Source organism: Amblyraja radiata, chromosome 9 (genome assembly GCF_010909765.2).
Source record: "Amblyraja radiata isolate CabotCenter1 chromosome 9, sAmbRad1.1.pri, whole genome shotgun sequence".
Classification (NCBI taxonomy): domain Eukaryota; kingdom Metazoa; phylum Chordata; class Chondrichthyes; order Rajiformes; family Rajidae; genus Amblyraja; species Amblyraja radiata.
The window spans coordinates 9766444-9790247 of record NC_045964.1 but is presented as its reverse complement, the minus strand read 5'-3'; the positions used below and the strand labels follow the sequence as shown (position 1 = coordinate 9790247).

The window sequence follows — 23804 nt, the reverse complement described above, 5'->3', positions numbered from 1 at the left end:
TCGTAATAACAATATATTCTTCCAGGCCCAGGTAGATTTGTTGGCATCTGCACGTCAGCAGTTTGGAGGACAGATCCCTTCCCTTCAAATATACACAAAACGCTGGAGTAACTCAGCGGGACAGGCAGTATCTCCGAAGAGATGGAATGGACGTTTTGGGTCGAGAACTTTCTTCAGACACCCTCATTCTTCCCCTCAATTTTACACATAAACAATGCACAACACATAGACCAACATAAGGAAGTGGACATTTCTGTTCCCCACCAGCAACTTTCTTTTGAGGGAGGAGAGAACCAGAGGAAAAGAGGGTGAGTTTACAAGGATAGTAGAGACCTATTCCATTGTTTATGATCAAGGGATGGGATTCTTATATCCCTTGGCCACTGGGGAGGTTCAGGGTAGACATAAAATGCTGCAGTAACTCAGCGGGACAGGCAGTCCGGAGACAGTCTGAAGAAGGGTCTCGATCCAAAACGTCACCCATTCCTTCTCTCCAGAGATGCTGCCTATCCCGCTGAGTTACTCCAGCATTTTGTGTCTACCATCGATTTAAACCAGCATCTGCAGTTCTTTCCTACACGGGGAGGTTCAGGGGCTGGGTCCCAAGGAATGCCAATCAATACAGACAGAAATTTATGAGAGGAAAATAAGAAAATAATTCATGTGAAGATCATTTTTCAGTCCCTGCCCAGAGAATAATGTGCTTGACCTAAAACCTCACCCAGTCCTTCTCTCCAGAGATGCTGCCTGTCCTGCTGAGCTACTCCAGCATTTTGTGTCTATCTGCCGGGAGAGAGAGAGAGAGAGAGAGAGAGAGAGAGAGAGAGAGAGAGAGAGAAGGGGGAGGGGGAGGAAGTGAAAAAAAGAATGTGTGAGAGAGGGAGAGAGTAATGGCAAGAGCCTGTGTGAGGGAGGGAAATAGAGAAAGAAGGCCTGGGAGGATGTGACTGAATTCTACACAGATAAGAACGGAGAGAAGCTGAAAGAGAAACAGAAACAATAAAAGCAAGAGAGTGAGACGAGAGTGGAAACTCTCGCAGATGAGCAGGGCCAGAGTGTGTTGGGGTGTAAGAGAGGGGAGGGGGGTCGCATTAACACATACATGGTCAGTGGGGCTTTATCTCAGCAACTAAGCGATAGAAGACTGTGCCTGATGGATCTGCTCGACCTGAGGCATTTACTGACATATGACCCACCCTCATATCTCATCTCCCCGCCGCAGCAAACGGACAGGTATTTTACTGTACCTGTCCTGAGGAAAAACATATTGAGTACTTAACCCTGCCATAAAGAACACAGTAGGAAGCAAGGAATGTTCAGCCCTACAGACTAAATGAATGTCTACAATTTATTTTTAGACGATTCTTTTTTAATTGCCAACTTGACCTAATAAACGCACTTAACCATTAAGGAAAGCGAGAAATCTACAGCAATTAAATTTGTTGCTATTATAAAGCATAATATTACACAAATATTACCCCTAATAAAGCACAGAAGCAGTTAGCATTGGGACGAGTGATTCTGACCTATAACCAGAGGCTCTGTGGAGAACAAGGCAAGGTTGAGGCAGGGTGAAGGCCCCGTTGCCAGGGCAACCACGTTGCCTCTGGGCTCAGCACTCAGCGGCTCAGGATATCACGAGCATTGGCATAACCTACTCATCTCAACAATCTCAATTAAAAGCTTACCTACAGGTAAATGTTTGCCTGTTTTTTCTATATTTTACTTGAAATTCGTGTTTTTAATTAATTTCTTGCAGTTTAACATATTTTAAAGTAAACATTTTTTTAAATCATTTAAATCCATTTGAACTGTTTCAAACATCTCATACATCTAAATCTTAAGTTAATTAAGGCTTTTGACTACAGTAATATGCGTGTGAAGGGGAGGATTCTCAGAATCCGCCATCTGAGGTCTAATTGGCGCTCGCAGCCTGCACTGCTCTGCTCAGTTTAGCTTACAACCCAGTGGTATCAATATTGATTTCTCTAACTTCAGGTACTCCTGCACTTCCTCTCTCCATCTCTCCCCCACCCATGTAGCACCAGGTTCCCGTTGTCACCTAGCAAACAACTAGCAATGGCCTGTTTCCTTTATCATCATTACTTCTTTGCATATCTTTCATTCATTTGTTCTATATCTCTCCACATCACCATCTACATCTCTTTTTTCCCTTTCTCCTGACTAGTTGAAAAAGGGTCTCAACCCAAATTGTCACCCATTCCTTCTTTCCAAAGATGCTGCCTGTCCCGCTGAGTTATTCCAGCATTTTGTGTCTATCTTTAGTTTAGTTCAGTTCAGTTTAGAGATACAGCATGGAAACAGGCCCTTCAGCCCATCGAGTCCTCACTGACAAACGATCCGTGCACACTAGCACTATCCTACAAACTAGGGACAATTTACAATTACACCAAGCTAATTACCCTACAAACCTGTATGTCTTTGGAGTGTTGGAAGAAACCGGAGATGCCGGAGAAAAGCCACTCAGGTCACAGGGAGAACGTACAAACTCCAAAGGGGAGAAGGTACAAACTGCTCTGCTCTGTGGGGCAACTCTATATTCCAGCCCTTCGGGACAATCATTCCATGGTTGCAAAAGAGGGTTAATAGACTGCCGATGCTGATGGCTAGTCTGTCAAACCTTGATAATTAAAGTGAAAACTGGTTTACTCCACCTCAAGTCAGTTTGGTGTGCACGCCATGGAAGGTTTCCTGGATGACAGGTGCTGTTGGAATTGCTCTAGCGAGTAGTTTCCCTGCACTTTGTCAGAAACACGCAGCACAGCCGTGAATGTACCAAAGGCGGAAAGATTAAGTGTTCAGGGTGGCAGGTGGGATACTAATCAACCTATAGATCTTGAGCACCTGCATATCGTTGGAGCTGCACTCATCTGGATGACTGGAGAATATTCCATCACAACGATTTAGATGAGAATGTACAAGGCAGGATTATCAAGTTTGGGATGCAGCCACGGCTCTTCGGTCCATTGGGCCCAGCGCCAGGCTGCTGCGAGACCTCCGGCGGCCCTCTCTACCGTCCAGGCCCTGCACTGCTTCCCGCCGCCACTACGCTTACCGGCCCTCTGTCCGACTACCTCCTCTGTGGTCCACAGGGTGAGCAGAGGCCGGGCTCGGCAGCAACCTCTCCAGGCTGGTTCTCATTGCCGTGGCAGCGAGCTAGGCCTGTTATAATAATAATAATAATAATATCTTTTATTGTCATTGCACATCAGTGCAACGAGATTTAGTATGCAGCTTCCAACCGATGTAAAAGAAAAGTAAAATAAATAAATAAGCTGTGTGACGTGACCATCCGAGGGAGACAGTCCATGGGGGGTGGGGGGCACTCAGCAGGGCCGGTTCAGAGCCGCTATAGCTCTGGGGATAAAGCTGTTTCTGAGTCTGGAGGTTCGGGAGTAGAAGGCCTTGTAACATCTGCCGGAGGGAAGTAGTTCAAACAGTCCATTACAAGGGTGTGAGGAGTCTTTATGGATGCTGACTGCCTTCCTGAGGCACCGTGTGTGGTAGATGCCCTCCACGGCTGGTAGCTGTGTCCCAATGATCCTCTGCGCTCTGTGGACGACGTGCTGAAGAGCTCTCCTCTCCGCCTCCGTGCAGCTGAGATACCACACAGAGATGCCATACGTTAATATGCTCTCTGTGGTGCAGCGGTAGAAGGTTGTCAGCAGCTGTTGGGGCAGACCTGTCTTTTTTAATGTCCTCAGGAAGAACAGTCGTTGCTGTGCCTTCCAGACCAGAGCAGCGGTGTTTGTGGACCATGTGAGGTCCTCAGAAATGTGAGTGCCCAGAAACTTAAAGCTGGACACTCTCTCCACACTTTCCCCATAAATGGAGATTGGGGCATATTCTCCATTATGGAACCTCCTGAAGTCAATAATCAGCTCCTTGGTCTTGGAGGTGTTTAGTGACAAGTTGTTACGTGCGCACCAGTCCGCCAGGTTCTGCACCTCCGCTCTGTATTTTGTTTCATCACCGTTGGTGATCAGCCCAATCACTGTTGTGTTGTCTGCAAACTTCACGATGGTGTTGGTGTCGAATGCAGGAACACAGTCGTGAGTGAAGAGGGAGTAGAGCATGGGGCTTAGTACACAGCCCTGTGGTGTGCCGGTGCTCAGGGTGATAGTGGAGGACAGGTGCGGGCCCAGTCTCACTGCCTGCGGTCGCTCCGTCAGAAAGTTCAGGATCCAATCGCATATCGGCGAGCTGAGGCCTAGCTGGTGGAGTTTGGTGGTGAGCTTGGTGGGGATGACCGTATTGAATGCAGAGCTATAGTCAATGAAGAGCATCCTCATGTACGTGCCCTGTCTGTCCAGGTGAGTCAGGACAATGTGAAGAGCCAGAGAGATGGCATCCTCTGTTGATCTATTTGCCCTGTATGCAAATTGATGAGAGTCCAGTGAGGCAGGGATGCTGGATTTGATGTGGGAGAGGACCAGCCTTTCAAAGCACTTCATTGGGATTGGAGTTAGGGCAACCGGGCGGTAGTCGTTCAGGTTGGTGACTTTAGACTTTTTCGGCACCGGCACTATGGTGGCTGTTTTCAGGCACTTGGGGACCGTTGCCAGAGATAGAGACAGATTGAAGATTCTCGTGAATACCTCCGCCAGCTGTACAGCACAGTCCTTTAGTACCCTTCCCTGTACACCATCCGGGCCTGCAGCCTTGCGTGGGTTGATCCTACGCAGAGCGCACTGTACCTCCTGAGTGCTCAGTGTTAAGGCCTGTCCCTCCGCCATGGCCGGGGTTATTCCACTCCTGGTGGTGTTGCCAGTTTTGAAGCGGGCAAAGAAGGTGTTTAGTTCGTTGGCCAGTGTGATATCACCGTGGGGGCAGGCGGGGCTGCTCTTGTAGTCAGTGATGTCCCTGACACCCTGCCACATGCTTCTGGTGTCCGCGGTATTGAAGTGGTCTTCCACCCTTTGCCTGTGGATGTCTTTGGCCTTTTTTATGCCTTTGTTCAGGTTCGACCTGGCCGCACTGTAGGCAGAAGTGTCCCTGGATTTAAAGGCATTGTTGCGTGCCCTTAGCAGATCCTGAACCTCCTTGTTCATCCAGGGTTTCCGGTTTGGGAACATCTTTATTTGCTTGTCCACTGTGACAGTCTCCACACATCAGTTGATGTAGGAGAGCACAGTGGATGTGTACTCCTCCAAGTCTACCTCTGTACCACTGGTTGCCTGTTGTGCAAACAGGTCCCAGTCGGTGCGATCAAAGCAGTCCTGGAGTTGTAGGGTGGCGTCCTCGGGCCATATTTTGACCGTCCTTATTGCAGGTTTGGTCTTGCGGATGAGGGGTTTGTATGCAGGCAGAAGAAACAGTGAGAGGTGATCGGATTGTCCCAGGGATGGGCGGGGGGGGGAGCTCTGTAAGCGTCCTTGGTGTTGGTGTACACTTTATCCAGCGTGTTTGAGCCCCTGGTAGGGCACTGCACATGCTGGTGGAATTTGCGGAGTGCGGCTCGTAGGTTGACCTGGTTAAAGTCCCCTGCAACAATGAAGGCACCGTCGGGATGAGCATCCTGCTGCTTACTGATGGCCGAGTGCAGCTGTGCGAGCGCTAGGTTAGCATTAGCCTGTGGTGGGATGTATATGGCCATGATGATAACCACAGTAAACTCCCAAGGCAGGTAAAACGGCCTACATTTAAGCAGTAGGTATTCCAGGTCTGGGGAACAATAGCTCTCTACTGCAGTGTGGTTGGTGCACCAGTCATTGTTGATGTAGATGCAGAGCCCACCACCCTTGCTCTTACCGGAGTCCTTTGTTCTATCAGCACGATGCAGTGGTTAGGTCCACAGCCCCATCGGGAACCAGCGCGCTGAGCCAGGTCTCTGTGAAGATCAGCACACAGCAGTCTTTCAGGGATCGCTGGGTGTTGATCCAGAGCCTTACCTCATCCAGCTTGTTGGTGAGTGACCGGACATTCGCCAGAAAGACGCTTGGGAGCGATGGTCTTTGTGGAGCCCTCCGTAGCCTGTCCTGCACCCCCGCTCGCCTTCCACGCTTCTGCTTTCGCTCCCGGCGCTTGCTCCGTCTCCTACCCTCCGGAGTGGTGATCCAGGGGGCTGTTCTGCCCAGCTCCGTCGGGATTTTGGTAAGGGTACTGTAGTACTCACACGCCAGTTTCTCGCAGCCACGTCCGATATTGAGCAGTTCCGTGCGGCTCCATGTGCGACCCGTCGGGATTGCGATGCGGGTCCTGGATTTCCTCGTCCTGGAGGTGAGTTTCTTCCTATGGTTTCTGGGGTTACTGGGGTTTCTAGGGGTTCTAGGGGTTCTGAGGTTTTTAAATACCTTACTTTCACAGCCGCGTTCGGTACCGGGCTGCTCCGAGTTAACTCTGACTTGGGAGCGCAAAGCCGCTGCGTCTGAACGCGCCGCCATCTTCCGTAAAAGGCCGTTGTCGGGCATATTGGGAAGCCACCTTGTGCCCTGTGGCCCGTCGGGAATCAGGCCTGCTCGCCGGGAATATCCCGGCCGGTTCTGGATGAGTTCAAGCTTGTGATTTGTTTTTAACTCATACCCTCCTGCCTGAGATTCAAGTACACTAGCCTGTAACATTTCAATCTTCTCCCTCCAAAATGCCCAGTGATCCCCGCCAGAATTATTCCCAGGGACCATCTTCAATCCTCACCAGTTAGTCTCCCAGTCTGACAAGCAAATGGCCCGTAAATTCTGCTCACAACATTACTGGGGCATTTCTCAAAAACCACAGGGCCCAGCTTACCCTTCCATCTTCCTGAAATATTTCAACACACATACGATTTCATTTATTTATAGATATTGTTTATGACACTTTATAAATATTCTTGTTTTGTTTTTTGTATGCTGTTTCACACTTGCTTTTTATTCTTTTATTCTGTTCGAAATAAAGAATTAAATAAAATAAAATAAAAAACTTATTGCTGTCAATTCCTTGTCTGTAATTTTCATTTCTTTGTGAATCAACAGTTTAAATATGCAGTGTGTGTAAGAAGGAACTGCAGATGCTGGTTTACACTGAAGATAGACACAAAATGCTGTAGTAACTCAGTGGGACAGGCAGCATCTTTGGGTAGAAAGAACTGAGTTTTTCGGGTCGAGACTCCTTCAGACTGAGGGTCTGTCTGAAGTCTGAAGAAGGGTCTCGACCCGAAACGTCACCTATTCATTCCATCTGGAGATGCTGCCTGTCCCGCTGAGTTACTCCAGCATTTTGTGTTTAAATAAGCAGCCCCGTTTTACAAAGAGAGTCACACCCACTCCTGGTCCCTGTCCAGCACAGAAACTTAATCTGTTGATCTGAAGGGTGACATTCATCTTGAAATGAACCCTGGTGGATGATGTTATCCGAGTAAGGGCAGCAGTCTCAGGTTTTATTCTCGAGAGAAGCTGGCAACAAACATCCCAATGCAAACTGACTGTTCAAAGTCTCATGCACTGACTGCAGCTGTAGCTAGAACTAGGAGATGTACAAGTCTGAAAAAAAAAGGTTCTGCTGCCCTACAGGTCATAGCTATTTTTAATAAGCATTCAATTCCCAGAAAGGAGCCTCAAGATGCTGGTGCTTCCAAGATGGCGTCCATCCCAGGTGACTATTTGCATGCTAGCCACAGAAGCAGAATCCACAAACGCATATTGCAATCACTCCACCATCTTAAATCTCTATTCCCACAACAACATTTTTTACTTTATTCCTTTATCATGTATCTATACACTGTAAATGGCTCGATTGTAATCATGTATTGTCTTTCTGCTGACTAATTAACATGCAACAAAAGCTTTTCACTGTACCTCGGAACACGTGACGATAAACTAAACTGAAATGAACAAACCTTTAACAAGGAACAGATCCAATTCTCTCACTGGTGCACTAAACCTCCTTTGAGCAGTTCATTTCAGGCATTCATCACTTATTTATTAGGGCACACAGGAGGCAATTTGGCCCATCAGGTCCAGGCCATCAATCCCATTCCCCCTTCCTTATTTCCTTGTTGCCCTGCAACTTATTCTCTCGCACCCATGCCCATCACTATTCTTTTGCTGTTTATTACCACTTCTGGGCAAATTACAATGGACAATTAACAGCACATCTTCGGAATGTGGGAGGAAACCGGAGCACCCGGGGGAAACCCACATGGCCACGTGGAGAATGTGTAAACTTCACACGGGCAGCACCTGAAGTCAGGATCGAACACAGGTCACTGGAGCTGTGAGAAAACAGCACTAACTGGTGCCTCAGCGTGCTACCTACCCTGCAAAGGTGTTATATCTAATCTTTCTATTCATCATTAGAAACATAGAAAAATAGAAAGTAGGTGCAGTAGTAGGCCATTCGGCCCTTCGAGCCAGTACCGCCATTCAATATGAACATGGCTGATCATCCAGAATCAGTACCCTGTTCCTGCTTTTCCCCATATCCCTTGATTCCGTTAGCCCTAAGGGCTAAATCTAACTCTCATGAATACACCCAGTGAATTGGCCTCCACTGCCTTCTGTGGCAGAGAATTCCACAGATTCACAATTCTCTGGATGAAAAAGTTTTTCCTCATCTCAGTCCAAAATGGCCGACCCCTTATTCTTAAACTTGTGGACTCCCCCAACATCGGGAACATTTTTCCTGCATCCAGCCTGTCCAATCCCTTAAGAATTGTATATGTGTCTATAAGATACCCTCTCATCCTTCTAAATTCCAGTGAATATAAGGCCAGTCGATCCATCCATATGTCATTCCCGCCATCCCGGGAACTAACATGGTGAACCCACGCTGCACTCTCTCAATAGCAAGAATGTCCTTCCTCAAATTTGGAGACCAAAACTGCACATTATTTAATTTTTCAGATGCAAGACCGTCCCCTATTGTTAGAACCTAAAACAAATTTAGGAGATCTGGAGGAGGCGCTGTCCTGAACGGCTGCCTGTCCTGCAGCTGTCCGTTTTTTCCCCTTTCTTTTTTATTATTTTTAGTTTGTTAAGTGTACAGTCGGGGGGTCTAAATCTTTTTATGTGTGGGGGGTGGTGGGGGGGAAGGGGGAAACTGCTTTTCTAAGTCCCTACCTGGTCGGAGGGGTTGCCTTCCTCCGAGCAGCATCTTCGACCTGTCCTCGCGGCCTACCAGCGGGTCCTGGAGCGACGTTTCCCTGAGGGGACCTGGCCAGAACATCGGCGTTGGCGGCGGCGCAGAACATCGGCTTTGGCGGCGGCGCAGAACATCGGCTTTGGCGGCGGCGCAGAACATCGGCTTTGGCGGCGGCGCAGCGCTGGAGCGCTGTCGTGGAGCGGGCGATGCCTTTCCTGGGTCGCCGCGCTGGGACTTCAGTATGCTTGGTACCGCCGAGGAAACATCGTGGAGCCGCGGTTCTGCGGAGCGGCCAGCTGCGACGTTGAACTTACATCTCGCCGAGATCACCAGTGTGCGGAGCTCCGTCTGGCGTGGTCTGTTGGCTTGGAAGCCGCAGGCTCCGGTGGGAAGGCGGCCGTTCCTGGCACCCCAAGCCGCTGGGGGTTCTCCCGACGCCGAAGTACCATCACCCGGCGAGAACATCGGGCACCGTGGTGGCGACTGTGGAGGCCTCAATAGGCCCGACTATGGGTGGACAAGAGGATGGGGACTGGACTTTGTGCCTTCCCCCACAATGGGAATCACTGTGGGGGGATGTTTTTATGTTTTGGTGTTGAATTTCTTCATGAATACTGTGTTGTATTTTTATTAGTGTGCTGCAAGGACATCAGAATTTCCCCTGAATAAGGGGATTAATAAAGTCTATCAATCAATCAAATGAAGGTTTAACATCCATATATCATTGAGTGCAGGTATTTCAAGAATGATTAAACTGGCTATTTGTCTCCCTCACCTGAACCTTTTCACTGCATATTTTCCAGTACCAGCAATATATCAGCTTAAAAATAAAATGCCTAGTAAAGCAATGAATCAAAGGAAAAATAGTTGAGAGTCAGTCGGTGGCATTGATTATCAGAAGAGTGACTCCAAGTGAAAGATCTGCTTTGCTCTTCATAACAGCTTTAGCTGGACTCCTTTTCCCCATCAAGTCCCATGCTTCCTCTGTCTTTCATCATCCTGATGCCAGATCAGATCTCCTGGTCGATAATGTTTACAACAACCAGTAGTAACCTGACCATGACAAGAATTCACCTTCAGCCACAGCTCTCATTAACACTGTGTTTTGCTAGCTGTATGGCTCACACTCCAATTAAAGCAGCTCGAGGGTGAACAGCAGTCATACGTAAGCTGTTATTCATGAACCACCTCATAACTACGCCCGGGAGAGCGTTAAAGCACTGCCTTCTACCACACCTAGAGGTTCATCAAAAGACTTCCTCAAATAAAAAACAATTCACAGTTGCCATCGGGAACTATTGCCAGTTTCAGAGCTGCAGTGGGAGAAACCACTCGGGATAACATTTTCCCATTGTTCATGCTTCTAGTGGGAGATTTCAGCTTCCTTATAACCATTAAAAAAAGGGAACAACTGCAAATTATTCCCACAAAATTAGTGAGAAAAATGTAATAGCTCCCAGCTGCAGTCTCCTACCTTCACAAGCAGAAAATGTCCGGACCACAAAAGGCTGGACGTGATTTTTAATATGAAATGTATGTGTCAGGGTTTTATTGAGGAGTAGGAGGTTAAAAAGTTAATGGCTTTGTTTTGAAGATTAACGACTCACTTTAAGGATTAAGATTTTGGGTTTGGTGTTTAGGATGGAGATAGACAGGTAGCTGTTAGGAATCCGGACCAAGGGCCTTGCAGTTGGCCTCTTAAGGGTGAGGGAAGTGGATTTGTTTGAGGAACGTGTGCTTTATAATGTATAAGGGAGTCAACGGATATAATGAAGAATGGTCTCGACCCGAAACGTCACCTATTCCTTCGCTCCATAGATGCTGCCTCACCCGCTGAGTTTCTCCAACATTTTTGTCCTCCTTCGATATTTCCAGCATCTGCAGTTCTTTCTTAAACATAACGGCTCATTAGTAGGAACTGGTTAATTATTGCCCAACTTCAACAAAGTCCAAATGAGGGCTTGGTCTGTGCAACACATCATAGCACAAGGTCGATGAAGAAGGCACAAGGAACTACAGATGCTGTTATCTTCTACAAAAGACTACAAAAAGTAGTAAACACTGCTCAGTCCATCATCGGCTCTGACCTCCCTTCCATCGAGGGGATCTATCGCAGTCGCTGCCTCAAAAAGGCTGGCAGCATCATCAAGGACCAACACCATCCTGGCCACACACTCATCTCCACCCTATCTTCAGGTAAAAGGTACAGGAGCCTGAAGACTGCAACAACCAGGTTCAGGAATAGCTACTTCCCCACAGCCATCAGGCTATTAAACTTGGCTCGGACAAAACTCTGAACATTAATAGCCCATTATCTGTTATTTGCACTTGATCAGTTTATTTATTCATGTGTGTATATATTTATATAATGGTATATGGACACACTGATCTGTTCTGTAGTCATGCCTACTATGTTCTGTTGTGCTGAAGCAAAGCAAGAATTTCATTGTCCTATCAGGGACACATGACAATAAACTCTCTTGAATCTTGAATCTTGAATCTTGCACTGATCAAGCTGGAAAGGCGACAGAGAAGATTTATGAGGATGCTGCCAGGACTAGAGGGTCTGAGCTATAGGGAGAGGTTGAGTCGGCTGGGACTCATCCCTTGGAGCGCAGGAGGATGAGCAGTGATCTTATAGAGGTGATCTTATATAGATCATGAGAGGAATAGATCGAGTAGATGCACGGGGTCCCTTGCCCAGCATAGGTTTAAGGTGAAGGAGAAAAGATTTAATAGGAATCTGAGGGGTATCTTTTTCATACAAAGGGTGGTGGGTGTATGGAACGAGTTGCCAGAGGAGGTAGTTGAGGCAGGGACTATCCCAACCTTTTAGAAACAATTGGACAGGTACGTGGATAGGACAGGTTTAGAGGGATATGGGTCAAATGTAGGCAAGTGGAACTAGTGTGTAAGAAGGAACTGCAGATGCTGGTTTAAACAGAAGATAGACACAAAAAGCTGGAGTAACTCAGCCGGACAGGCAGCATCTCTGGAGAGAAGGAACGGGTAACGTTTCGGGTCGAGACTGATTAGGAATAAGGGAATCAAGAGATATAGACGGTGATGTGGAGAGATAAAGAATAATGAATGAAAGATATGCAAAAAATTAACGATGTTAAAGGAATCAGCTGTTTGTTGGGTGAAAATGAGAAGCTAGTGCGACTTGGGTGGGGGAGGGATAGAGAGAGAGGGAATGCCGGGGCTACCTGGTGAGAGAAATCAATATTCATACCACTGGGCTGTAAGCTGCCCAAGCGAAATATGAGATGCTGTTCCTCCAATTTGCGTTTAGCCTCACTCTGACAATGGTGGAGACCGAGGACAGAAATGTCTGTGGAGGAATGGGGAGGAGAATTAAAGCGTTCAGCAACCGGGAGATCTGGTTGGTTCAGGCGGACTGAGCGAAGGTGTTCCGCGAAACGATCGCCCAGTTTACGTTTAGTCTCGTCGATATATAAGAGTCCACATCTTGAACAACGGATATAGTAGATGAGGTTTGAGGAGGTGCAAGTGAACCTCTGCCTACCCTGAAAGGACTGTCGGGGTCCCTGGACACAGTCGAGGGAGGAGGTATAGCGACAGGTCTTGCATCTGTTGCGGCTGCAGGGGAAGGTACCGGGGGAAGAGATTCTGGAGCAAAATAGTTTTACCTTGGGCCAATTCATTGCTTCCAGAGGGTGGAACTGAACTGAAAGAGATGAAGTTTCAGGAAGGGAAGTCACTAAGTTTAGAATCAACAAGCTTAGGGAAGTCCAGTTTAGAATCGACAGTACATTTACGGAACTTATAAGAGGAGAAAAGGTGATGTGAGATGAAGCACCAGAGACAAAAACAATTAGGATCAAGGACATTTTTTGGGATGTAATGCGGGTAAGGGATATGAAATGAATGAAAGATATGCAGAAAAATAACAAAGATAAAGGAAACAGGCCACCGTTAGCTGTGTGTTGGGTGAAAACAAGCACAGACAATGAGACTGAACAGAACGACTTTGAATCTGCTACAACGTGGGTGTGGGAGAGATGGAGAGAGGGAGGGATGCAGGGGTTACTTGAGGTTAGAGAAATCAATATTCTTACCGCTAGGCTATAAGCTGCCAAAGCAAATAATTAGATGCTGCTCCTTCAATTTGCGTTTGGCCTCACTCTGACAACAGAGGAGGTCTAGGACAGAAAGGTCAGTGTGGGAATGGGGAGGGGAATTAAAGTGTTTGGCAACCGAGAGATCAGGTGGATCCAGTCGTCTTGTTGAGTCTCATCATCTGTACTCGTTTTCATCTAGCACACGGCTAACAATGCCCTGGTTCCTTTAGCATTGTTCCATTTTTGCATACCTTTCATTCATATGTTCTATATCTCTCTACAGCACCATCTATATCTCTCGTTTCCCTTTCCCCTGACTCTCAGTCTTAGTCTGAAGAACACTCCTTGAATAATTTAAAATCTGTCCCCTTGTCCAAGAATTAGGGTACTCCACTAGTTACTCCTTTCAATCTGAAAGGACCCATTTATTCAGTATCTCTCTTCTATGTGATAGCCACTCTTCATTCCATGTTAACATACCTACCCCAATTCCATGAGCTCTTATTTTCCAAACCCTTTTATGTGGCACCTGATCAAATACCTTTGTCTAGTCTGAAAGAAAACCCTTTCACTGTGCTCAGCTTCTATGGAGACCGAACATGGTCGATGTTTCAGGCTGAAATCCAGAGATGCTGCCTGACCCACTGAATTCCTTCAACAATTTAACTTGTAGGGCCGAGATGGCCTGTTTCCGTGCTGTAATTGTTATATTGTTATATGGTTATAATTTGCTTTTCCATCTCTATTAAGGCACCTGCAGTTTCTTGTGTCTTCCTTTCACTACTTACTTTTATTCAGTGCCAATTTTCCATCCATTTTTCACAGGCTCTAATGTTCACAACCTACACGTTTAATAACACTTCGTACTTCATTAAATTTATAGGGCAGCACAGTGGTGCAGCGGTAGAGTTGCTTCCTTAACGCCAGAGACATGGGTTTGATTCTGTCTACGAGTGATGTCTGTGCACGTTCTCCCAGTGACCGCGTGGGTTTTCTCCAGATTCTCCGGTTTCCTCCCGCACTCCAAAGGCGTACAGGTTTGTAGGTTAATTGACTTTGGTAAAATTGTAAAAATGTCCCTAGTGTGTGGGATAGAGTTAGTGTACGGGGTGATTGCTGGTCAGCATAGATATAGTGGGACAAAGGGACTGTTTCTTCGCTGCATCTCTAAAGTCTAAAGTAAAATCTAAAGCCATTTGGATGCTCACGTATATAACATCGATTGCAGTTCCCTCATCCTCTCCGTTACTCTCTACCACAGTAGTCAGGCATGAAATAGTCAGCATGGCTTTAAGAGGAGAGGGAGAAAGTTGAATGGTGATGTGTGGCATGTTTTTTACAGAGAGTAGTGGGGGCTTGGAATGCGTTGCCAGGTGGAGGCAAATATGGCATTTAAGAGGCTTTTTAATAGGCACAGGTTTTACTCCCACATGCCAAAGATGTCAAAGAATGACAGTCAGAACGTTTTTCTCAGGGTGGAAATGCCCAGCACCAGAGGGCATAGCTATGAGGTGAGAGGGGGAACATTTAATTGAGATGTGCGGGCAAGTGTTTTACACAGAGAGTGGTGGTGGCTGGAATACATTGCCAGGGGTGGTGGTGGAGGCAGATACAACAGTGGTATTTAAGTTTTTAGATAGGCATATATATATTGGGAATCGATAGGGAATAGAGGGATATGCACCATGTACAGGCAGATGAGATCACTTGAACTTGACATCATGTTCGGCAGAAGCATTGTACACTGAAGGGCCTGTTCCTGTGCTGAACTGTTCCATGTTCTATGTTTATGAAATGGCTTTAACAAATCCATGCTGGCTGTGGAGGTCAATCCTCACTTTGTCAAAGTGTCTGCTATTTCTCACTCTATCAGCTGTTACCCCATAGTCCTGAAAACCCATTATCACATTCAGTCCTTATTATTTAAAATGTGTATAAAATCATGAGAGGAATAGATCGGGTAGATGCACAGAGTCTCTTGCCCAGAGTAGGTGAGGACCAGAGGACATAGGTTTAAGGTGAAGGGGAAAAGATTTGATAGGAATCTGAAGGGTAACTTTTTCACACAAAGTGTGGTGGGTGTATGGAACAAGCTGCCAGAGGAGGTAGTCGCGGTAGGGACAATCCCAACATTTAAGAAACAGTTAGACAGGTACATGGATAGGACAGGTTTGGAGGGATATGGACCAAACGCAGGCAGGTGGGACTAATGTAGCTGGGACATGTTGGCTGGTGTGGGCAAGTTGGGTCGAAGGACCTGTTTCCACACTGTATCACTCTATGACTCTATGAGACCCAGGGTAATCGGCAAAATATGTGAAATCTATATGACTGAACAAACAGAAAGGCAAGTCTCTAACTAGTCCAGCCCAACATTCACACCAATAAATTCAAATTCAAAATTGCCACTTGTCACTGGCATGAATAGCATTGCCAGATACAGGCAGAACCTCATCAATTGTGGTACTCTTTGTGGATTAAAATCAATGCAAAACAGTACAGTAGTGCAGTCACAGGCAGGCGGGCAGCCATGAAGTGTGAAACTCCAGATATGCTCAGACAGATCCATGAATTATTACTTCACTCCTGACACAGGCAGATTGGGCCATGAACCGTCGAGGCAGAGCCCTACAAACAGTGATATTTCATTCCAGATGCAGACAAAATAACACGCAAACTGACACTCAGACAGAGGCACAGAGACCAATGAACTGTGCTTGTTGATTACTTCATGCTCCATGCATGCTATGAACTGTGACGAAAAGTGTAGGAAGGGACCGCAGATGCTGGTTTAAACTGAAGATAGACACAAAAAGCTGGAGTAACTCAGCGGGACGGACATCTCTGGAGAGGAGGAATGGGTGATTTTTTGGATTGAGACCCTTCTTCAGACCAGGGTCTCGACCTGAAACATCACCGATTCTTTTTCTCCAGAGATGCTGTCTGACCCGCTGAGTTACTCCAGCTTTTTGTGTCAATCTATGAACTGTGACTATCTTGATACAGGTAGAGTGAGCTGTGGCACGCTGGATACAAGTAAAGTAGCTGTGATTTTCCTGACACAGGCAGTCAGCTGTGACATCCCTGGTACAGGCAGAGTCCGCTGTGAATCGTGACAGTCCTGGTACAGGCAGAGTCACGGTGACAGTCCTGGTACAGGCAGAGTCACGGTGACAGTCCTGGTACAGGCATAGAGTGACAGTCTGGTACAGGCAGAGTCACGGTGACAGTCCTGGTACAGGCAGAGTCACGGTGACAGTCCTGGTACAGGCAGAGAGTGACAGTCCTGATACAGGCAGAGTCACGGTGACAGTCCTGGTACAGGCAGAGTCACGGTGACAGTCCTGGTACAGGCAGAGTCACGGTGACAGTCCTGATACAGGCAGAGTCACGGTGACAGTCCTGGTACAGGCAGAGTCACGGTGACAGTCTAGGTACAGGCAGAGTCACGGTGACAGTCCTGGTACAGGCAGAGTCACGGTGACAGTCCTGATACAGGCAGAGTCACGGTGACAGTCCAGGTACAGGCAGAGTCACGGTGACAGTCCTGATACAGGCAGAGAGTGACAGTCCTGGTACAGGCAGAGTCACGGTGACAGTCCAGGTACAGGCAGAGTCACGGTGACAGTCCTGATACAGGCAGAGTCACAGTGACAGTCTAGGTACAGGCAGAGAGTGACAGTCCTGATATAGGCAGAGTCACGGTGACAGTCCTGGTACAGGCAGAGTCAACCGCAGCTGCGTGAAGAGCGGCATGAATGGTGACATTCTAGCAACAAACTGAATTATAAGCGGTGACATTTCATGCACAGTCAAAGAATCATGAACAGCCGCGCTCCAGGTGGATGTGAAGCTACGATGCAAATTGTTACTACAAAAGGGGGACTGGCGGGCGGGCGGAAGAGCAGAGCCGGTGGGGAAGGAAAGCCGAGGCATAAATGCTGCACACCTCTGACAAAGCCAGCACCAGAAGATGAATGCACGATCAGCAATATATCACAAAATGAGCTCAGTGATTTTCCATGGCAAGTTGCTCTCTCTGCCGGGCGAGCGCTATATATGGGTCTGTGAGTGCGCCGACTGCTCACTCACTACAACATCTTTGAGTCTCCCCTGACTCTCAGCCTGAAGAAGGGTCTCGACCCACCCGACCCGACACGTCACCCATTCCTTCTCTCCAGAGATGCTGCTTCTGCCGCTGAGTTACTCCAGCATTTTGTGTCCATCTTCAATGTAAGCCGGCATCTGCGGTTCCTTCTTTCCTATACATCTTTGCTTTCCTGTTACCTGTCATCGCCCTGTTACATGCAAACATCCATCTCCTTTATGCAGTCACTCCATACAATCAACAGCTCAATTAATGCAGCATTTGCAATTCTCCCGATGCCTGACAGCCCACAGCCGCCTTCTGCACAGATGACAGCGGGGGCCCCAGTCCTTTCTGTACTTGCATTGTGTTTCACACACCTGGCTTGCGCCCTCCTTCACCGCGCTGCTCTCGTTTAATACCAGGTTGCATTTAATGCAACCGTTGCAATGCATTGCACGGCTGCGACTTGCGTGTTGCATTGGTTCAGTTCGAAGCCGGAGACACTCACCTTGTCCGTGATATTCTTGCCGGCGCCGTGGTGTTTGCTCCTCCGCAGCTTGAGCGAGGGAGAGCGCAGCAGCTTTTTAATCCTGGTGGTGATGGTGGAAGTGCCGACATCGGCCATGGCTCCTCAGCCGAACCCCCTCTCCAGATCCCCGAGCCTCCTTCCTTCCTTCCTTCCTTCCTTCCTCCCGGACGAGCTGTAGATCTCCCCCGTTCAAGGCGCTCACTCCAGCCCGGCGTCTTTGGAGCTGCCTGGCATGGTCCAGCTGGCTTGCATGTCCCACCCTGCAGCAGCGCTGGCTCACACAGGCAGGTTAACCCGACCCGGCTCTTTGACATACACACTGCCTTATCCCCCGACCGGACAGACACCGGCCCGGCCCCGATCAGCTCCTGCTACCCGATCCCATTGGAAATATCGCCCCTTCCGTCAGGGGTAAAACATTACACACTCATAGACTCACAGACAGATGCACAGCAACACAGCGGCGTACTGCACAAGGGTACAGTGAATTGACCTAAATATATCGCCGCCAGTGAGAAACATCATCACCGATGGGCATCGCAAACCATATAAAGTATGTACAAATACCCAGAATTATCATACACAACCAATTGTAAGTGGCGTGTACACCCAGTGATGCACTTAACAATACATCAAGTATAGGTTTAAGGTGAAGGGGAAAGGGTTTAATTGGAATCTGAGGGGTAACTGTTTCACATAAAGGGTGGTAGGTGTATGGAACAAGCTACCTGAGGAGGTAGTTGAGGCTGGGACAATCCCAACATTTAAGAAACAGTAAGACGGGTACATGGATAGGACAGGTTTGGAGGGATATGTGCCAAACGCAGGCAGGTGGGAGGAGTGTAGGTGGGACATGTTGGCCGGTGTGGGCAAGTTGGGCCGAAGGGCTTGCTTGCACGCTGTACCTCTCTATGACTCTATACATCCAGCGGTATAAAGACATCCCTACATTGCAAACTGATCCAGTGGTACACAGCGAACTGTACATTAAGTATGTTCATAAATTCATGTTCTCGGAGCAGAATTAGGCCCTTCGGCCCATCAAGACCATTATTATTATTGCACTACTATTGTTTGTTTTTGAGTATGTGTATATATATATATATGTACTTGTTTGTGCCATCGCCCGGTGGGGAATCGTCTCAGCGCAGAGGGAGAAGAGGAGGGAAGAGACTGCAGCCCTAAGATTTTTGCCTCCACCACAGTGAGGAGGTGCTTGGTGGACTCACTGTGGTGGATGTTAATTTGTGTTTATTGTTGTTTATTACTGTATTATTGTATGTATGACTGAAGGCACGAAATTTCGTTCAGACCGTAAGGTCTGAATGACAATAAAGTTAATTCTATTCTATTCTATTCTATTCTATATACACCTTTCCCCACAGTGCCTTTCCCCACAGTGGACATTTTTGATTCTGCTGTGGGGGGATGTTTGTGTTGAACTCTATAATGTGTTGTGTCCATTTTCTTTCTTTATTTATTTTTAACCTTTTTCTATGGTTTGTATGTAAATTTATTATTTAATTTATGTAAAGCACTTTGGTGTCAATGCAAGTTGACTTAAAATGTGCTATATAAATAAAGCAATAATAATAATAATACACACTGAACTTTTTTTTCTCTCGTTTATCATATTGTTTACAGTGTACTGTGTTTACATATTCTGTTGTGCTGCGGCAAGTAAGAATTTCATTGTTCTGGGACATATGACAATGCAACACTACTCCGCCATTCAATCATGGCTGATCTATCTTTCCCTCTCAACCCATTCTTCTGTCTTTCCCCATAGTCCCTGACACCCGTACTAATTAAGAATCTGTCAATTTCCGCTTTAAATATATCCATTGACTTGGACTCCACAACCTTCTGTGGCAATTAATTCCATAGATTCACCAGCCTCTGACGAAATAAATTCAGTCTGAAGAAGGGCCTCGTCCCAAAACGTCGCCCATTCCTTCTCTCCAGAGATGCTGCCTGTCCCGCTGAGTTACTCCAGCATTTTGTGTCCATCTTCTATTAAAGAAATTCCTCCTCATCTCCTTTCTAAAGGTACGTCCTTTTATTCTGAGGCTATGGCCTCTGGTCCTGGATTCTCTCACTAGTGGAAACATCCTCTCCACATTCACTCTATCCAGGCCTTTCAATATTCTCTAGGTTTCAATGAGGTCCCCATCACCCTTAAGCATACTTAAGCATAGATAACTGCACATCACACACACATCCAGCAGTACATTATCTACACTCATAGTGATACATGGGCAACCACACATTACGCATGCAGTGACAGAGAGAGGTGTACAATGCATATATGCCCAGTGGTTACAGACAACAAGGCATCACATATACTGTACATCCAGTGGTACACTGTCAACCATGCATTGCTCTTCTGCTCATACTAATACATATTACAGTCCATGGTACACCCCATTTGCACTCTCACTGATGTACACGCTCTGGCAACTACACACAGCATGAATGCCCAGTCTAATTCACACAATGCTGCTGAACACACCCACACTGGTGCACATTACACCCTGTACGGAATGGCTTGTTCCATCCGCAATTTAAATCTGATCACGTTTAGTGGAGCATGCTGAACACATTATATAGACGAGGTCACTCAAAGAATATGGGGCGCTTTGCCAGCCCTCTCTGATACAGACACAAGCCCAGCAGACCAGTACACACCAGTCTGAAGAAGGGTCTCGACCCGAAATGTCACCCAGTCCTTCTCTCCAGAGATGCTGCCTGTCCCGCTGAGATACTTCAGCATTTTGTGTCCATGTTCAATGTAAACCAGCATCTGCGGTTCCTTCCTACACATCACATACTGTTAACTGGATATTACATGCATAGTCGGACTGATTCATAAAAGGTCAGACATACATTCCATGGTATAGACCTATTGAGACACCCTACGATTTACTTCACATCAATATGACCAACGTTTGAAAGCCTGTAGTTCCGCTCTCTTAGTTCAAGGGAAAAGTTAGGTAGATGACTCAAAGACAGCAGAGCAGTGATGTGAATCCTGGAACAGCAAGTCCTGAAGGCCTCTCCTCACACCACACCTCTAATGCCAGCAATAAACCAACGTGACTGGAAGGCTTATTCAGAGCCAACTGGCATTGTACTGGAAAATGCGTGAACGCAAGCCAAATAGGCCATCAGGGACACAGAGTGAACCGACAGATAGTCCACTGATGAGGGAAGATTGCTGTTATAATTCAAAGTCCAAGAACAGGACTTGGAAGAGGTCCACTTGAGAATAGTGTCACAGACATGTTAAAAAAATACAAAGTTCACCAGTGATATTTTCCTTGCAAAAATATGCAAAGGAAATATTGTTACATTGTTAGCCTGCATCTGCAACAACACAACTGTGGTGCAAGTGAAAAGAATCAGCAGATAAACCAATGGCTTTTCTGTTGCAATCACTACATATTAGTATCAAGATGTATTCAAGAGTGAGTTAGATTTAGCTCTCAGTGTTTACAGAATCAATGGATATGGGGAGAAAGCAGGAACGGCGTACTGATTCTGGATGATCAGCCATGATCATATTGAATGGCGGTGCTGGCTAGAAGGGCCGAATACCCTACTCCTGCACCTATTTTCCATGTTTCTATGTATCAGCATGTGCAAGAGGAGGAGGCTATAGGACATAGATATTTCAGGGAAAAGTACACATCGTCCACAGCGAACAGTATGACAGGAATCAAGGCACAGCATATCTTATGGCAGGCGTCATGGGGAGAACATTGTAGCAAATCAGCCTTGGCCTAAGCGATCTCCCGGTGCCAAACATTTAAACTCTCCCCCCCCCCCACCCCCCACCCCCCCCCCCCCACCACCATTCCCACACTGGCCTTTCTGTCCGGGGCCTCCTCCATTGTCAGAAGTTAGGCCCAGCACAAATTCGAGGAACAGCACCTCATATTTCGCTTGGGCAGCTTACACCCCAGCGGTATGAACATTGACTTCTCTAATTTCAAGTAACTCCTGCATTCCCTCTCCCCCCCCCCCCCCCCTCCCCCTCCCCCCCCCCCCCACCTTCCTCCACCCCAGTCGTCCTATTACTGTAGTTCCACTGCTCGAATCCTTGTGTCCCAGTCGTTAGCATATCTTCCCCAGCCAACAAAGGGCCATTATGGACTCCACCCATGCTGAGGTCACCTGTTGCCTGCCCTGTTTTGTTCTGATCTTCAGTCTGAAGAAGGGTTCTGACCTAAAACATCATCTTTCCTTTTCTACAGAGGTGTTGTCTGACCCACTGAGTTACTCCAGCATTCTGTGTCTACATTGTGACAAATATAACAAATGCAGGCAGCACAGTAGCACAGCAGTAGAGCTGCTGCCTTACAGCACCAGAGACCCGGGTTCGATCCTGACTACAGGTGCTGTTTGTACGGAGTTTGTACATTCTCCCCGTGACCACTTGGGTCTTCTCCGGGTGCTCTGGTTTCCTCCCACATCCCAAAGACGTGTAAGTTTGTAGGTTAAATGGCTTCTGTAAATTGTCCCTTGGATGTAGGATAGGTGGTCATTGGTCGCCGTGGACCTGTTGGGTTGAAGAGCCTGATTTCACGCTGTATCTCTAAACTAATCTAAATGTTCATGTATGTCAGTTCAAAGAAATGCTGACTCAGCAGAACACATAAATTAGTCAGGACCATGCACTATGGTTCATTTCCTTCTCCAACTCGGGGAATGGGCTTTTGGAGCGGTTTAACAGCTTGTTGGGACATGCTGTGCTCACAAGTAGCAAAACGTGCAGCTTGCCTGCAGCGAGATGAAGTGATTATTGGCTTCTGACCACTTCAGCTGTCATGCACTCCAAGAAATCCAGAGATGCAGGGAATGGAATCCCTGACCTATGTTATTCTGACCCCGTGCCTCAATTAGCCGCCTATGTTCCATCCTCTGTAAACCTGCATTGAACTCAATGTGTGTAATCACCCGTGTCCACCAGTGCTGGCTCCCATCCAGTATCATTGATTTTGAAATTCTCTTCTTTGTTTTCAAAAACCTCTACATCGCATAATCCCCTCTACAACGTTCAAGAAGTCCATTTTAGTTTTAGTTTTCGGGATTCAGCGCGGAAGCAGGCCCTTCAGCCCACCGACTAGCATTCCTACACGCACTAGGGACAATTTACAAGTTTACCGAAGCAAATCAGCCTACAAATACGTACGTCTTTGGAGTGTGGGAGGAAACCGGAAAACCAGGCGAAAACCCACGCAGGTCACGGGAATAATGTACAAAAACCCCGTACGGACAGCGCCCGTAGTCAGGGTCGAACTGGGGGCTCTGGCGCTGTAAGGCAGCAACCGTACTGTTACGCCTCTGCGCCGTCGTCATATAACGTTGTCACGTGTTAATGGTTGATTTATAGTCCTTGAGTCATACAGCACAGAAACAGTACCATTTTGTACCTTTTCTACAATCTTGATGTTTCTCTCTCCACCATTGGTAGTTATCTGAACCCTCATCTCTGAAATCCCCTCTCTCTAGGCCCTTGTACATGCTTCAATCTCTCCTTCTCTAAGACTCTCCACAAGACCCGCTTCTTTCACCACATAAATATTTTCATGTAGAGTTTAAAGTTGGGCTTCTTGTGTGTTGTTTAATATGCTATCATCAGAATGTAATCAGTCTTTGTTTTGTCGACTAGCAAAAATATTTGACCAAAACCTCAAAGCAAGGATATCAACAACCAGTATTGCAAAATGTGTCTCCAGTACGTTTTATGATCAAAATAGAGCCTAATTGTTTAAGGGAAGGCTCGTGTATGAGCTTTAATAGAATTCCAGAACCAAGGACATCAGCACAATGAAGGTTGTTACACTATTGTGCCAGTTGATTCAACTGGTAACAGCAAATCCCATTTTGCAGTCAAAGTCCCCATGATAGATAGGGAGTGCTAATAGGGTGGCACAGTAACGCAGCGGTAGTGTTGCTGTTTTACAGTGCTTGCAGCACCAGAGACCCGAGTTCGATCCCGACTACGGGTGCTCTCTGT

The 23804-nt window shown here is 47.1% G+C and overlaps 1 protein-coding gene across 1 annotated transcript in view; it reads right to left on the bottom strand.

Annotated features, from left to right (window-relative positions):
• Positions 1–18176, bottom strand: part of mapkbp1 (mitogen-activated protein kinase binding protein 1) — a 216876-nt gene extending 198700 nt beyond the window's left edge. Inside the window, exon 1 of the mRNA XM_033026649.1 lies at positions 17762–18176. Within this exon, the coding sequence (XP_032882540.1) occupies positions 17762–17878 (117 nt within the window). The 5' untranslated portion in view covers positions 17879–18176. The remainder of the gene's footprint in view (positions 1–17761) is intronic.
• Positions 18177–23804: the final 5628 nt, after the last annotated feature.